This window comes from Phaseolus vulgaris, chromosome 7, assembly GCF_000499845.2.
Source record: "Phaseolus vulgaris cultivar G19833 chromosome 7, P. vulgaris v2.0, whole genome shotgun sequence".
NCBI classification, from domain to species: domain Eukaryota; kingdom Viridiplantae; phylum Streptophyta; class Magnoliopsida; order Fabales; family Fabaceae; genus Phaseolus; species Phaseolus vulgaris.
In genome coordinates, this window is record NC_023753.2 from 10,005,782 (window position 1) to 10,023,817 (window position 18,036).

Here is an 18,036-nt window from a genome sequence, read left to right on the forward strand (position 1 = left end):
AAAAAATTTCATGCGAAATTTTTTATTATAAAATAATTCTTTGATATTTTTATTAGTAAGGTTAGTTTTAATCCTATATAAGGATAAATTTGATTTAAATTTAAATGATAAAAAATATTTTAAAGAAAAAAGATGAGATATAATATTTTAATATATAAACAGTAAGATATGAAATATATAGTTTATTTGAGAGAAAAATTCAAAGATAAAGAAACAATGAGATAAAATTGAAACTGAAAAAATTCTGTCTTATGAATCTTCTTTTTGTTTCTGATTTTACAATTTGACTTTTAACTTATTGGTTGCATTCTCTTATGGGTTCAGAGAGTTAGACGAAGAATAATTTAATGAGTATATAATCAATAACAGTATTGAAAATTTCAATTTAAATATATTTTTGATACTCATAATTCATTAAAAATATATTTTGCTCTCTTTTTCTAATAATAATAAATGATTAAAATATAATATTAGAATTAGTGAATAAAAATATCAATAATAAATATTTTTTTTCACCTTTTTAATCAAATAACCCTTCTTTTCATTAATTTCTTCTTTTTGTTTTCTTTTCTCTCTACTGCCGTCATTTCTAACAACTCCACATAATTGATTTCTCCGCCGTTTTTTTTTTTCACCAACACAGGTTCTTCTCACATCACTTCATTTTTTTCTTTGTCACTTTAGATGTTATATATCATGTTTTTTTTTTCTCTGACTCTCAATTTGTTGCCTGATAATGATATATGTTTGATTTAGAAATAAACATATACACGTGATAAAGTTTATTTATTTTTTTTCCTGTGAAATTTGGCTGCAGCTATTTTGTTTTTGAGCAATTTGATAATCTTATTTGCGTTAAAATTGCATTTTGGGTTCTTGTTTAATTAGGCTTAATTTGAGAATCCATCTAAGTCTATCTTTTTAGTAGTTGTTGCATTGATCAATGAACAAGTATTTGCCATCCTATTTTTTTATGGGTAGCTGTTGTGCTGTTACTTTGTATTTATGATTTGGTAGTTGCTTTTTCACAGGCTTGAGGGGGTAATTGAAGCATAAGTTTGTTTGAGATGAGGCAGAGGCGTGAAACTGCTTCAGATGCATCTGAAGGGTCAATCAGTGGAGAAGCAAGTGAAATGTCCAGTGATGGTGCTGAAATTCGCACGGCTGTTCGTATTGGAAACCCAAGGAGGTCTTCATTTGTGTGGCTGACCTTGTTGCTGATTATCATTTATTCCTGTTCATCCATTTACCATTATCAGTTTCAGAGCATGCCAGTGCCTCTTACAGCAGAAGAGGCTGGCAAGAGGGGATTTTCGGAGATCGAAGCATTCAACCATGTGAAGGCCTTAACTGAGGTGGGGCCTCATCCAGTTGGTTCTGAAGCTCTGGATATTGCTTTGCAGGTCAACTCTTCAACTTTGTTAATCTTTTCCTTAATTATTGTTGTTCTTGCTTGAATTTTATTTTCCCTCTATTCGTCCCCATTTATGTTAGCAGGTATCCAATAGGGTAGCGAGCATCTATGAGACCCGGGAGTATTTGTGAATTGAATGTTGTATTAACATCATATAATGTCGTTATGTGCTTAATCTCTGAAAAAAAAAATTATGGAATGATAACTTTTTTTTATCTCATCCCAAGTGGTAGAAAAATCATATCTATATATGATATTTAATAAATATAAATTCTGTAAATAAACAGGTATCCATACGGTGGGCGTTATAATACCCACCACCCATTGGGTATCCATCCTCCTCCCTGTTACAGGTAATCTGTGATGATGCCACAGATATGGGTATCTCGGCCATCCTTTGTTCCTTGCTGAGTCTGTTGCGATATAATTACATTGTCTCAAACATGCTTATGTTCTGGATGTAAACATCCTTTTTGTAAACTTTCAAGTTCTTAATGATAGGTTATTATATGTGTGGTTTTTTTATTAATATTCATTGTACTTTATAATGAACAGCAGGAGTAAAAACAACCTATACGACTGATTGTGGTAATTTATTAGTCTGTTTTCTGTTTATTATATGTTTACCCTGATAAGCTTCCTACTGCAGTACGTTTTGACAGCATGTCAAAATATTAAGAAAACAGCTCTCTGGGAGGTAGATGTTGAAGTGGATATTTTTCACGCAAAGTCTGGTGCAAATAATCTAGCCAGTGGCTTACTTTCAGGGAGAACACTTGTTTATTCAGATCTAAACCACGTTGTAGTAAGAATCTTGCCGAAATATGTATCTGAAGCAAGAGAGCAATCTATTCTGGTTTCCTCTCATATTGATACTGTTTTTTCAACGTATGTTCTCTTCATCTATTTGCTTTCACACTTCTATTTTAATCAATCATTGTTTTTGTCCATTTTTATTACTGGGAAGCGCTTATCATTGTGGCCTGATATCCTAACATAAATGTGTTGTACAAGGGGGTTTGTGTGTGTATGTAATTTTGTCGATGTATGGTATATGAGGGACCACTAATATAGGACTCTGCTTGGTGTGCTGCTGGAGAGGGGAGCGGGGTGGGTGATTTCATTGTGGGGAGTACTTGGCTGGTTTTAAGTATCCTCGCATTAGTTCTAAATAAAGGAACATTAAGTTCTTTGCTCAGTAAGAGCAGGATACTAATTATACAGATACCACAGAGTTGGCTGGAGAAAAACACTATCTTCTTCTAATTATTAATGAGATCCTCACAACTGTCGTGAATTTTAAAATATTCCTATTGAGAAATCTCCTTTCATTGTTTAATTAGTCAGCAATGAATGAGTAACTTGCATCACTACTGGATGTGGTACTGCAAATTTAAAATTTTGGGTTTAGTAGTATTAGAAGGTAAATTTTAAACCTAATTCAATCTCATAAAATTAATTTGTAAGATGAGATTTATACCTATATATATATATTAATTTGTAATGACGGATCTTGACCAGTAATTTGGGGAGTCAAAATAATATACTCAAACTAATCTCTATGCAAAGTTAGTAGAGTCCATTCTCTACTGGTCGCAAGGTAGTATGAGCGAGTTTTTCTTCCTCCTATACGCGTACTGCACCATCATTACCTTTAATGTGAACAAATGATATAGAACAATTGCACCCTCTTTAATCACCAACAACACAGACTCTTGAAGAAAAAACTTTGGAAAGGTGGATCTAACGACGGGTTGGGGGGCGAGGCTACCCCATCCCCCTTATCCACTGATAATTCGTCCATATCTCTAACCGATGTGGATCTTCAGCATACCCTTTCACATCGAGGACTGAACATCTCGAGTGTGAGAATGGAGGGGTCCTGATAGCGAGTGACAATATAAACCCAATCAACTTTACTAGGATGGTCTCTAGCATCTTTGTAAGTGTACTAAGTCTAACTCAATCTCATAAAACCAACTAGTTAAGTAAGATTTACATTCATTTATATAGTATAATTTGACCATAACTCTAATTGATGTGAGATCCTAACAAAAAGAAATAATTATTTAATGCTCTTTCTCATACATATAGGAAACTAGACTAGTGCAGTAAAATTAGCAATAAAAGAATCACTGATGCCAATTTATGAAGTGAGTGTCAAGTTCTTATATAGAGAGTTATAGGTTACTGCAGTTGGTGATTCCAACTGATATAGTTAAGATACCACTAACATAGCTAACAACTCAGCTGGTAGCCTAGGGCTGATACAGCTGATGGTGCAACTTGACAGGCTGCATTAAGATGGCTCAAGGTGCAGCTCCTTTTAGTTTGATGCGATTATGACTTACATCTATAGGTCAAAGGATAAATATTATACTCAAAGAAAACTTTCTTTTTTCTCCATGAAACAACAGAAGGCATACTTTTTGTACATGATCATGGACTAATAAATTGAAATTATAATATGCTGACATTTAAGTATGGCGGATGATATGATATAATTGAACATTGAACCAATCTTATATGCTATAATATGAATGTTTTTGCATATTATTGTCGCTGTTTGTTATTGTTGTCATTGCATTTATTTATTATTGTTGTTCTGGTCATTACATTGCAACTTACCAATGTTTGTGGATGTGAGGCAGGGAGCTTGGTTCCCCTTAACCAGCATCTCAGATTTATGTTATCTTATGTATAAGATCTTTGTACCTCTACATGGGCCCTCTTAATTGGTCTCAAATTAGTCAAGGTCCAAAGTGGCTTTTGAATACAAGCTAGGGATCCATAACAAAAAAATGATCACATCTTTGGTTAAAAATTAAAAGAAACTGGTTACAGAGTAATGTTTTTCAATTCTTACTTTGATATGCTGATTTTATTGTTTTGTGCTAGTTAAAGTTAAGTGACATTTTACATATGTTGTACATCATATGTAATGGAATACTGTTTAAATAGATTTTGTTCATTATCGTTTGTCAAAATTAAACTCGCATATGTCCAAGCATGTGGTGCTGCATTAGAGGCCAAAATTTTAGTAAATTTGGCAACGCGTGGTTGGATGGAACTGCAAAGAAGTTTATAACACTGATTGTGGATCAAAATTAAACTCATTAAGCAATAACATTATGAAAGTAGGAGTTTATTGGTCCTGGAAGGACATTTGAGGAGTGACATTTTTCTACTAATTGGAAATTGTAAAGGGGACATCGATAAGAATTCTACATCACATTGAAAAATATTTGCAATCAAACTTTTTTAATAAACATAAATTTATTAAAAAATTTCATTAGACTCTCTTATGCTATAGTCCGGTGCTATGTTTCTGCAATTCCTAGCAAGCATGCAAAGTTACAGCTCTAAATTTTTTTCTTTTCATTTGAGTATTTGAAAATTTTGAATCAGTTAAATGCACTCCATTATTTGCTGCTAAAAATATAGCATTGATTTAACAGAGCAGGAGCTGGAGATTGCAGTTCATGTGTTGGTGTTATGCTGGAACTTGCTCGTGGTGTTTCTCAATGGGCTCATGGATTGAAGAGAGCTGTTATATTCTTATTTAACACAGGTGAGGAGGAGGGTCTTAATGGTGCTCATAGCTTCATAACTCAGGTATAGAATTGTTTGCCGTTTGTTAATGCATCCTTATATTAAGTAGTTTTCTTGTTTCTCATCTGTTTTGAAAATATGATTTTTAAATTTACAGATTATAAGAATGATGTTGGGATTAGAAGAAATCTAAATTACAAAGATTTATGGGTTAAATCTATTGGACTATATTTCATTTTTCAATTGAGCCATTCCACTTATATACAATGAAATGTCCTTATTCCTAGTCGATGTGGGATAACAAATCTGTCCTAATAAATAGAGAATGAAATCTGCATTTAATTATAAAATAATTCTCCTGATTATGCAACACTCCCCTCAAGTTGGTGAATGTATATCTATCATTCCCAACTTGCAAGTAAGATCTTTGAATTGTTTTGTGGGAAGTCCCTTAGTAAACATATCTGCCAATTGGAGTTTCGAAGGGATATACTCGGTGGCTATAGGACCATTATCCAGCTTTTCCTTAATGAAATGTCGGTTTATCTCTACGTGCTTTGTTCGGTCATGTTGAACTGGATTGTGTGCAATACTGATGGCGGACTTATTATCACACACCAAACCCATAGGAGCTTCATATTTTATTTTGAGATCATCGAGTATGATCTTCATCCATAATAGTTCACAAACACCTTGAGCCATGGCTCTAAATTCTACTTCTGTACTTGATCTTGCAACTACATTTTGTTTCTTGCTCCTCCATGTCACCAAATTTCCACGAGGAACATGCATTAGATTGTGGTGGATCTCCTATCAACAATTGATCCTGCATAATCAGCATCAATATATATTTTCATGAATAAGTTTTCGCCTTTTTTTAATAGCAATCCTTTCCCTGGAGAAGCTTTTAAGTACTGAATAATTCTATTTACCGTTTGCAAGTGTCTTTCTCTTGGATCATGCATGAATTGACTAACCACACTAACTGCATAAGCTATGTCTGGCCTAGTGTGTGATAGATAAATGAGTTTTCCCACAAGTCTTTGATATTGTGTCTTCTCCACCTTTGGATTTTCCTCATTTTTTGGCTGTAGTTGTTGCTGTACTTTGTTCTCCTTTGTGGATTTTGAACTTACGGCATTAAAGCATAGATGCTTGAAAAATCTTGTACTCCCTGCTTAGTGACGCCTGAAATGCATTATTTCCTTCTTCTTTTTTTCACAATATGTTAGCATTAGAAGTTCTCTCAAGCTGTTACAAAATGTAGGAATGATTTTTTATCGGTATCTAAAATACACTTGTTGTATAGAAATCCTTGTTACCAATAAACGAAATTTTTGATGCAGCATCCTTGGAGCAAAACTGTTCGAATGGCTATTGATTTGGAGGCCATGGGCATTGGAGGGAAGTCTAGCATTTTCCAGGTGTGTTTATTGATAACTATTATTTTTTTATGAAATTGTAGTGTGTACTTTGAGAAAATGTATCCATGTTTTCACTTTAATTCACCAAAATGCTACGTTGTTTTCATCTTGTTTTCTATTTTCAAAGATTTTTATGGGTATTACTATTAGAGTACTGAATTCTTTTGGTACAAATATAGTTAGTTAACAGACAGCTATTTTGTTTTGAAGATAGCCCGTATGTTTGTTACAGGAGTTAATTTTGTTTATGTTTCCTTTTGAGGATAACTATCTTCTATAAATAGTTGTATCCTTTCTTTTTGTAAGTAACTTCTAAGAAATACTTTTTCTTAGTTTACATCCACTCTCTGTTTTTCTATTAATGAGAAACAAAATGAAAATAGGGTGACAATGACAATAAGCGAATTACAGAAAATGAAACATAACATTTTCTCAAATCAAACAGGCCCTTCATTTTGTTTGTTGGCATATTTTTTCTGTGTCTTTGGTTAGTGAAAAAGATGGAATAGATAACACATCTTAATGCTGTCATAGTTGTTTCAGTTGGACAATAATGAATATAAAATCTTCCCTGTGTTAGGAATAAAACCAATCTTCTACCTTCGTTGGTATGAACATTGTTTATCTCAGTCTGTTTTGATTGTACCTGGTCCTAGTAATTGTAATCTTTTGCCTTTGTAGGTAAAACTATGACCAAATGATCCTAAGTTCAATCTCATTGCCCTCCCTCCAAATAAATTTGAATTCCAAAACAATGTTGAGTTGGCTTGAGTATTGGCTGTGCTACAAGACCAAAGGGCTCTCATGTGAGGGGGTGAGTTAGGAATAAAATCAATCTGTGCATTCACACAGAACTATGTAACTTTTAGGAGAATCGTTTATCGACACCCTGTAAGTATTTCATATCAAATCAAAATTTTCAACCATTTAAGGCTTAAAATAAAATTTGACAGTAGCAGCAGAAGTTGCACAGCTTGATTATCTTTTATTCTCCAGGTCCTTGTTACTTCTATTTAGATGCCTTATTTCATCAAAATAATTGTTTCTACCTGTCATTGCCACATGTTTACTGTTTTGAAAAATAATGTTTTTCTATTAAAACAAATATATTGAAAATGAATTGCAAAATTATTCATACAAAAAAGGTTGTTTTAGAAAAACTTAGAGACTTCATTGTTTCCTGTACTGTCTTTTCCCAAATTTCCTAGATTCTTCATTCTTTGATGTGTTCATTTTAATTAGAACTTTTAATGGTCTTGTTGTTTTCCTTTTCTGTACATCCATCCATAGACTTGAGTTGTCAAAAAATGCTTATTTCCTCGTGATTTTAATAACACGATCAAGTGAAAAATAATTTCCATTCTTCCATTGACAAGTCATTATTTTTTGGTGGTTTCTCGTGTATTATGTTCAATTTTCAACCTTAAAAACTATTATTCAATCTTGCCTCGAGACTTTTAAAATATAAATAGTATCCTGTTATTTAGTATCTAAATCTTGTTCTTTCTGCAGTTTATTAATTCTTGTAACAAGTTCATGTATCTTTTTAATGGCTTTGCATTTAGTAGGCTGGACCTCATCCTTGGGCTATTGAGAACTATGCTTTAGCAGCAAAATACCCATCTGGTCAAGTTATTGCACAGGTTTGTAGGTTTCTTTGATTGTACGTTTGACCTTTACTGATTTATATCATTATATTTTTGAATAATCACTCAAATCTACCAATATTTGTCCTCCAGGATGTGTTTGCTTCTGGGGCCATAAAATCTGCAACTGATTTTCAAGTGTATAAAGAGGTTGCTGGCCTTTCTGGGCTTGATTTTGCATATGTAGACAACACTGCTGTATATCATACCAAGGTTTCCTTCTGTCCTTAATTTTTTATGAAATACTTGGACTGCTTTTTGTTTTACAATAACAATTTCTTAGAATTTGACTTTTTGTTTAACTCGTGTAAGATGATGCTTGTTCCTCATTTGTGTATTGGCTCTATATCTCTAGTTAATATGGTAAAAAACTCAAGTCAACTAATGATAAGGACAAAAGAGTGTATATGTAGGAAGCAACTCTCATCTCACATGCTAGTTTTGCAAGGATGAGTTGGGTCCAATTCCAAATTCTTATGACAAATAATGGTTTTATAGCCTACAATGTATTGATTGTGTTCTACAATATTGAATGACATCATGAGCGGTGGAAATGAAAAGATATCATTGGGGAAATAAAGGGTTTATTAAAATATTTTCATATCCAATGACAATAATAATGTTATGTTTTTCCTTGTGCAGAATGATAAATTAGAGCTTTTGAAGACTGGATCTCTTCAACATCTGGGGGAAAATATGCTTGCTTTCTTGCTTCATATTGGGGCATCTTCTCATATTCCAGAAGGCAATTCAACTGAAGCAGAGGAGGATATAATCAAGAACAGTGCCATATATTTTGACATTTTAGTAAGTTATTACCGGAAAAAATATTTGGTCTTTCTCGTTTGCGAATCATGCTCCAATTCTATGCTTTAGTGTGTACAATCACGTACTATTTTCCACATAGCAGGGTGGTTGTAGCTTGGTATTCTACTGTCATACTAATAGGCTCTGATACATTGTCAATGTTGTATTTTTTCAGGGAATGTATATGGTTGTATACCGACAAAAGTTTGCTAATATGCTCCATAATTCAGTGATAATGCAGTCACTTCTAATATGGTTTACATCATTAAGTATGGGTGGTATACCAGCTGCAGTTTCATTGGCTTTGTCGTTTTTCGGTGTTCTCCTCATGTGGATCTTTGCCTTAAGTTTCTCCTTCCTTGTTGCATTTCTCCTTCCTTTGATATCTTCATCACCAGTACCATATGTTTCAAGCCCATTGTTGGTGGTTGGATTATTTGGTGCACCAGCTTTTCTCGGAGCATTGATTGGTCAACATTTGGGTTTTCTTCTACTTCAAAAATATCTTTTGAATGCACACTCAAAGAGAAGGCAATTGTCCCCCATTATTAAAGCTGCTGTTGTCAAGATGGAGGCTGAAAGATGGCTCTTTAAAGCTGGATCCTTTCAATGGCTTATACTTCTCATTTTGGGAAACTATTTTAAAATTGGCTCTTCTTACTTGGCTCTTGTTTGGTTAGTTTCTCCGGCATTTGCATGTAACTATCACAACCTTATATTTTCCTTTGTTAGAACAACCTTTTTTCTCCTGCTACTAAATTTTGGTTGAATTATCCAGATGGTTTTTTCGAAGCAACATTAACCTCAGGAAGGTTACCAAAGCCACTCAAGCTGATAACACTACTTCTGGGGTTAGCCACACCGATTTTATTCTCTGCAGGCATATTTATTCGGCTTGGTGCCACACTCATAGGGGGTATGGTTCGATTTGATAGGTAAATCCTTTTCCCCCTAATCAGTATACGTGGACTGGTCTGTAAATAAGCTAAAGTATTTCTTAGTGCTTTGATAATGATGTCTTTTTTCGGTGTCGTGTGAGTGCTCCTCCTGCCTGTTTTGGTTTTACATATTTTTATTCTACAATGGTCTGCTGCAGCCAATTTCAGCGTAAGAATAGAAACATAAAAGGCATACTATGAAAAGAGATAAAAGGATCAAGAAGGATCTGAAAATGTTTTACCTTTTAGTGGGCTATAGCCAATGCTGAAACCAAACTTTAGAATGGAATTTCTAGTTTTAGTCATCTTTTAATTATGTTGGAGGCCATTCTTATGCAAACTTACTAGCGTTTATTGTTATAAAATAAAATTTGTTGATAAAGAAAATTAAATTATAAAAAGGAAATAAGAAATCTTTCATGAAAAGGAAGTCCAATAAGAATTGTTAAATTATTTATTGATCATTGATGTGTTAGGATAGGAGTCATGATTAAGTGTTATTGGGCTGGGTTTGTAGCAGTTCTGGTGTTCAACTATAATTGTACCTGACGTAGATTATTAGTATAAAAAGGGATACAAGGCCAATGTCATGTGTGACATCACACATCACTGACTATTTGTATCAAATAGTCAAATGAAGTAATCTCTTTCCTTTGTTTCACTGAACTGAATCCCTAAAAACTCAACATGGCATCGGTGTTGTATCATATATCACGACCTTTGCCTTTGAACTTTGTCATCATCTCATGCAAGAAGCTTCTTTCTATTGCATTATTGTGTTTTCAGTTGGCTTTAATTTCATCTCTCTGGCAGCTATATTCATATTTCCATACATCATTAATCATGATAACCATACCGTTGTTTCCCTTTTGTTCTCCTGGATTTCTCCAATTGCTTCCATGCCTGGATTAGGGACTTGCCTTTTTTTCAAGCTCAAGGAATAAGGACCTACGAGATTGTCATCCAGTATTGTTTTCCATAAACTTCCTGTTACATCAGCTTATGCCGTTCTGCTTCCATAGTCACTATCACCATTTCCATTTTTTCTATCTATACCTTGCATCCACTACGATTGTGATAGAACTCTTGACAGAAATAAGAAGAAAAAGTAAATCTTATTGATAAATAAGAAATATCTCCTTATGAAATCTTACACACTCCAGATTTTTTTAGAGGTCTGGTCCACTTCTCACAACTTTCTAATTCTGAAGAGTCGTCTAGTAGTATCCCACTAATTTATAACATAAAACTACCCCTAAACGGGGCCCATTTAGCCGTGGCCCAATTACTTCCTTTTAATATACACTTAATCACTGGCTTGCTATCAGATTGCCTCCTTCAGTCAGTTGCATTCACCTTCACTTGTCCCTTGTTGCCAATGACATTGTCTTTAGACTCACTACCACTATTTTCACCATCCATCTTTTTCACATGTCAATTTTCAGTTTTACAGTTAACATCTAATTTACATTTCTTTACCCTGCAGGAATCCTGGTGGTACTCCTGAATGGCTGGGAGGTTTTGTGATTGCTGCTTTTATTGCTTCTCTTCTATCTTTGTCCTTGGTGTACCTTCTTTCATATGTCCATCTTTCAGGTTTGTTTACTGTATGTTCTTTTGCAAGCAATGCTTCAGTCTTATTATTTATGATACTGGGGATGCTACTTGTTTCAATAAATGGATGCCAATTTCCAAAGAATTTCTTGTCACCTGACATATTGTCTGCTTGATTTGAACTCAAAATTTCGACATGTATTTTTTCTTTTTTCCTTAAACTTCTTTTTCGTTTAAGTGGGAGTTATATGAAATATAAATTTAGTTAGAGGCACAATTACCCTTGGTTAGAGGTTTTAAGAGCATATTTTGGCAAAAGTCTCACAATTTAAGTATATAGGTCCATACAAAATGAGAAAGAAATAGAGGGACATGAACCACAATATTCAAGTGGGGTGAATAATTTGTCTGTATTATTTAGGAATAAAAGATTTACGTAAATAGGCTTGGCTGCCTATTACATAGTAAATGTAGAAAGGAAAGTAAATAAAAAGGGATCAAATCAAATTAGAGAGATTTTATTTTGACCCAATAATAATAAAATCAAATCAAATTAGAATAATTTGATTCTGACCCTAATTATTTTAAATCAGATCAAATAAGAATAATCTAATTAAATTATTTAATCTTCTAGAAAATAAAACATGTCTAATTAATTTCGATATAGACATACAATTGTCAACATTCCATGTCAAGTTGCTGCATATATGTCCAACATACCCCACTTGTTTACAAGAAACTCAAAGTTGGGCCTAAACAATCCTTTAGTAAGAATGTCAAACTTGTTGTGAAGTAGGAACAAAAGGCATGCAAATTAGGCCAATGTTGATCTACTCCTTGTGAAATGTCTATCAATTTCAACATGTTTGGCTTGATCATGTTTATACCTTTAAAAACAAACATCAAGGACCAAAACTTTTAGGTATTTGAGTCTATAATCCAAAGGTCCGTTCTTTACACATTATTGTTGGTTATTAAGGAATTGTTGACCATAAGTTTGAAGTATAATTAAATGATACATTTTGTAAAATATAAAGGAATGCTTTTTAAGCATTTTGAAATTTAACATTCCACGATGTTCTTTCTTGTATTTGAAATTTGATGTCCAGGTGCAAAAAAGGCAATCATCCTAGCTACCCTAATGCTATTTACTTCATCACTTACAATTGTATTATCGGGTATCATTCCTCCATTTTCTGAAGACACTGCTAGAGCTGTTAATGTAAGTTTTTATTTGCATATATATCTTATGGTCTTTTTTGTCACTTAATAGTGAATAGAAGCACTTATTCTACCTCATAATATGAATACACATAGAACTTCCCTGGTTTATATGGTTTTTGATTTAATGTTTATCTACTAGTAGTATAGTTTATATTGTTGTATTTCATCGGAGATGTCTAAATTGATTCCTAAAGAGAGTGGTGAGGATATAGAACTTGGTGAGGGATTTACCTTTCATGATGGAGGAGGGCGTGTAGTTGATGATTCCTAAAGATGTTTGTTTTCTCATTCAACCACACTGATTTGTTGGGGGTATGAGGACAAAATATTTTTTGCAACTCATTATTACAAGGATGCTATAAAGTTCTATAATTAAGTAGATAGATACTCACGTGCATTATTACTTTGTAAAGTACAAATAGGGACATCAAATTGATTTCATGAAAAAGAGTTGAAAAGTAGAAGATAATTTTGACCAATATTTTTCATTAAATATAAACAAGTATAGTAGTAAAATTCATCTATAAAAGTAACAATATCTTGACTCAATTGTAGATGAAATATGGTTTTCGACCCCAAAGACTAAATCTAAAGGGGACAAAGCTTGACTAATAATGCAGTTAGAAAAAGAACTATGAATATCTTGTGTAATTTGAGATGACTTCCAAGATAAAGAAAGCATAACTTGACTAATAATTACATATTTTTAACAACTCTCCTTGCTCATTTGAATTGACAAAGCTAGTGGTGATGTCTTCGGATAATATTTCCTTTAATAAATGGAAATTTATCTCTATATTTAAGGCAACATGTAAGGTGTTTGATTATCACATTAGTGTTGTTAGATGTAACGCTTAACCCATACTTTATTTTCACATGATATCAGAGCCAACTTAAAATTCTTGCCTTCCTGGTGAACCCATTGTTCACCGTGACCTTTTAATGCCACTGTTGTTGTTTCGCCACCATCGTCGTTTGGCCCGGCGACACCTTCTTTCAGATTGTCCCGACCAAGCAACCACCGCGCCGCAAAGATCGCAACAATCAAAGCTTCGACGTGCCCTCACGCGCCTCTCCAAGCCTCAGCACCGCCACCGCTTTCCACCATGCATGGCGGTGCGTCTAACCCTGTTTCCGACAGTGATCACCAACATCTATATTGTCTTGTCGTTATCGTTTTTTATTTGCCCATGTCATTTTGACCGGAGTTTGTTTATGTTTTAGAGTTTTTCTTTCTCTAGGATTTTTCTCTCTCCTCTTCATATGTGACCACTTTTGCTCACTAAGCCTGATCCGTCCATCTATACTAATTATATCAATATACATCTATTCATTCAGACAAACTGGATGGAATTAATTATGATACTTGGCATCAAACTTAAACAATGACTTAACAGTCAAGTCAAGGTTATGTTAACATCTTAATCATAGTGTGGCCATTATTGCTGAAAATGAGGTTCACGTTAGTTTAAAATTATTCTCAATCATGCATTGTCTCAAGTCTACTATTCACTCATTTAAAACAAAATATTTCGTGCTTATTAGATATGTTTAGAAGTTTGGGAACAGACTAAATTATTGTTACTCAATGTCTTTATGATGTGTGTCAAAATCTCCTCAATATTTTTTCTCCCGGAAGGTACAATGGTTGTATATCTGGTTAAAGTTCATGTTCTTCTTTACTACTTCAATGACTTATTGCTTCCTGCCTTCTCTCCTTCTCAAGAACTGAAGCAATAGTCAAAGTTTTTATGTTATTGGCTTTACATAGATTTCCTAATGATTATTCCAAGTTTGTCTTGTAAGTTATGTCAATTAGGAAAAACACAATCATAGTTTTTTTCCCAGTAATTCTCACAACGTCATTCATCTCCTTTTTCCTTAATTCACTTTGACATTTAGTGATGGAGGACCATCCAACCACCACATCTTGAGCTGAGAACTGAAGAAGATGGAACCCATATTTGAAGAGTCTTACTTTTTATTGTACCGAGTAGTATATAAATTATATTGGACCTTGTATTTTGGGTCAATTGTAAATAATTGTACCGAGTAGTATATAAATTATATTGGACCTTGTATTTTGGGTGAAGTAGCATGTAAATTCATTTTGGTCCCTATATTTGGGCTAAACTTAGATTAGGTTACATAACCTGACCCCACAGAGAATTGAAGTGCCAAGTAGGTCAAGTAAACCCTAACTTGGGTGACAAGTTAGGGTTAGGGTTAGAAGATTGAGTGCCAAGCTAGGGTAAGAGACTTGGTACATTGAATGCAAAGGAGATACCTCTGGGTCCTTCACATGGAGAGCTAAGAAATTTACTTGCTACATTGAATGCAAAGGAGATACCTTGACATATGACAATCAAATAGTTCGATTTTCCAACCAGTCTTTTGTACTTTTATGGGTGTAAAAATAACTCGCTTATCTTGATAAAAGTTTGGCATTAGGATTCATAGGATAGGAGAATCATTAGGTTAAGCACCCATCAATCATGTATCCTTTTGGATGACCATCACATATTTTCTTTGGGAGATCACCATACCGTTCTTGGATTGTCCCACCTCTATCCCCAAGAAATATTGAAGTCTGCAAGATATTTCATCTGAAAGTGGCAACAAAGATGATTCTTTACCTATTCATTGCCTTGGTGATCATTACCCATAATTATAATTATCATTGAACATTGGTCTTTGTACTTACTATGGAGAATGGTGTTCATGATAATCTTAAGTTTACTGTCAGTATATATATCATCTTATGAAATGTCCTAAAAACTTTATAGAATATGTTGTGTGGGTTTAGAATCAACTAGTCATCTAATTGAGGAAGTAATATTATGAGTTGTTTCCTATTCATAATGTTTATTCACTACAAAAAAAAATCACTAAATATAAATTAATTTTAAAAAAATAATAATTAATTGTTATATTGACTAGATTAGATACTATTTTAGAGACTAAAAAAATTATTGGTTTTTAAATTAGTTTCTATTATTGATAAATAGTTTCTAAATTAGTGGTATATAATTAGCTACCAAATTTAGAATCTAAATAATTGGTAGTTAAAACTTTGGTAGCTAATTTAGAAACTATTTATTAATAATAGTAACTAATTTAAAAATCAATAATTTTTTTAGTTTCTAAAATAGTATCTAATAATTAATATAATAACTAATTATTTTTAATCTTTTTTTATTTAATGATTTTCTAGTAGTGATGATTTTTTTTTCTCTTGGTCTGAATTTTCTTACCATAGGGATTGGGCTTGTACTAGCGATACTACTATATTTGACCTAACTTTTAATAAAAGTCTGTAATATTGCAACACATTATTACACACGATATTGAATATAATGTCATCAATCCTATTATTTTATTTATTTGTCTTTCTCCTTCCCTATCATATCCTTTTAATTTGACATTACCAAGTAAAGCTAGTATAACAATTAAGAATTTCTCTTTATTTCAGGTTGTACATGTTGTTGATGCCACAGGAAAACCCGATGAAGGACAAAATCCTAAATCATATTTATCTTTATTTTCTACTACTCCTGGAAATTTGAACAAGGAGGTCGAACAGATTAACGAGAGTTTTGTATGTGGTAGAGACAAAACAGTTGATTTTGTGACTTTCTTAGTCAAATATGGTTGTTGGACCTATAATGATACCATTAATGGCTGGTCTGAGATGGATATTCCTACAATGCATGTCCTTAGTGATGCTAAAGGAAATGGAAGAATAACAGAAGTTTCAATCGATACAAAGGGTTCTATCCGTTGGGTTCTTGCAATCAATACAGAAGAAATAGAAGATTTTGAGCTTAAAGGTACTGACTTGTGTTTCTAAATAATCATCAGTTTGAACATGAGTTTCCAAAACTAGGCTAACCCATGCTTAGTCAAATTCTTAATACTATATATATATGTGTGTGTGTCTATCAGCATAAGCCAATTATCCTGAGAAGGCCTAAGCTCTAGGTAAATGGTTTTGTACCAACATCTATAGTAAACATCATCATCATCATCACCAACAAAGATCTTACTTTTGTTGGACATGGTAAATGCTCTGTTGATGAATTGTTAAGGATTCACCAGAAGAATAAATGCGAGCTAGCTAAAGTACTAAACATTCCCTTTGACCTTTAATGCAGGAATAGAAGTACATTACATTGGTATCAAGTGGCTCTTGGCCATGCCCATGAAATAGAAACTGTTTTCTTGTCTTTCAAATCTTTTACATGATGATTTGAAGTTAATGTATATTGGCAATGTGATCCCTGCTGGGATCTTTCTCACCCGCATTGCCTATTCATGTGCTTTGAATTTTCTGTCTTAAAACTAGTGTTAAGCTTGTCGTCTCTTGTGAAAACAACCTACTCTGGTAGTTTGGCATGTGATGTAATGCTCTTTCTTTCTTTTTCATTTTTTTTAAGCATGCTTCACATGACTAATCTGTTTGTTTACCAGAAGGTAAATATTGGGGTTGTAGAGTATCTAGAAATGAGTGAAAATTAAGGTATATAAAGCATGGAAATGAAATTATTCCGGGTAGTAAAAACCTCTTGCCTTCACAGGTTGACTAGAAAATATAATTACTTTTATTAGGGTCTATGTATGAGCCTTGAGTTTTAACAACTTGTTTATATAATTTAAAATTGCATTTACGTTAAACAAAGTGGCATGAGTAAAAAAATCATATTTTACACATTCTATGACAAACTTGCGCAGTGGAGATGGATGCATGCGTTGATTAAAATGATCTTTCTTGATACTTGTTTCCTAGTGTTGATATTATGATATTTCCTTGTCTAAAGTGGTGTCATTTTTCTCACTCAACCTCAGATGCAAGGGATTCTGAAGAATTGATTTCAGTTGGAAAAAAGAATGGTGTGGATGGTTGGCACATTATTCAGTTTTCTGGAGGAAAAAAGGCACCAAAGTTGTTTGATCTGACTCTTTATTGGAGGTCAGGTTCAACTCATAACTCTGATGCTCCTATTCTGAAGCTTAGAACTGATGTGGATAGAGTAACACCAATAACCGAACGAGTCCTTAAGAAGCTTCCTCGTTGGTGTTCTTTGTTTGGAAAGTCTACTTCTCCTCATACCTTTGCTTTCTTGAGAAATCTGCATCTTAATTTTTAGGTACTTCAAACTGTGACCTTCATTTATAGAATAGGTCTTAAAATCTTCATATGGTAGGAGCACTAATTCTTGGTGTCAATTTTGTTTTATTTTCTGTGAAAACATTTATATAGTTTTTTTTTACAATGATGTTTTTAACGACTTTAATTATGGGGAGTCAGCAATTAAATTTTATTGCACTGCACTACTTGCTGCCCATACTCTACTGTTTGATTAAACTAATGTAAAAAATTTATCTTTTTTATAAAACTTCATGTTAGCATTATGGAAAACTAATGTAGAATTTATGAAATAATGTGAGTGATCTTATTTTTATTTATTGTCTCTCAC

At 33.3% G+C, this 18,036-nt stretch overlaps 1 protein-coding gene across 8 annotated transcripts; it reads left to right on the forward strand.

Annotated features, from left to right (window-relative positions):
- The first annotated feature begins 546 nt into the window (after nucleotides 1–546).
- LOC137827720 (uncharacterized) lies at nucleotides 547–17,893 on the forward strand. 8 transcript variants are annotated; one of them, XM_068634002.1, is made up of 14 exons: nucleotides 547–643; nucleotides 1,032–1,403; nucleotides 2,064–2,302; nucleotides 4,873–5,029; nucleotides 6,313–6,390; nucleotides 7,959–8,033; nucleotides 8,130–8,249; nucleotides 8,679–8,843; nucleotides 9,019–9,541; nucleotides 9,622–9,778; nucleotides 11,268–11,377; nucleotides 12,445–12,557; nucleotides 16,032–16,389; nucleotides 17,405–17,893. In XM_068634002.1, the coding sequence occupies exons 2-14, from the start codon at nucleotides 1,068–1,070 to the stop codon at nucleotides 17,704–17,706; spliced, it is 2,733 nt and encodes a 910-aa protein (XP_068490103.1). In that variant the 5' UTR covers nucleotides 547–643; nucleotides 1,032–1,067; the 3' UTR covers nucleotides 17,707–17,893. The 8 variants fall into 8 exon arrangements, with proteins under 8 accessions (XP_068490103.1, XP_068490110.1, XP_068490106.1 ...); XM_068634009.1 differs by lacking the exon at nucleotides 547–643 and having other exon boundaries at nucleotides 653–1,403; nucleotides 9,019–9,518; XM_068634005.1 differs by lacking the exon at nucleotides 547–643 and having other exon boundaries at nucleotides 801–1,403; nucleotides 4,873–4,985.
- Nucleotides 17,894–18,036: the final 143 nt, after the last annotated feature.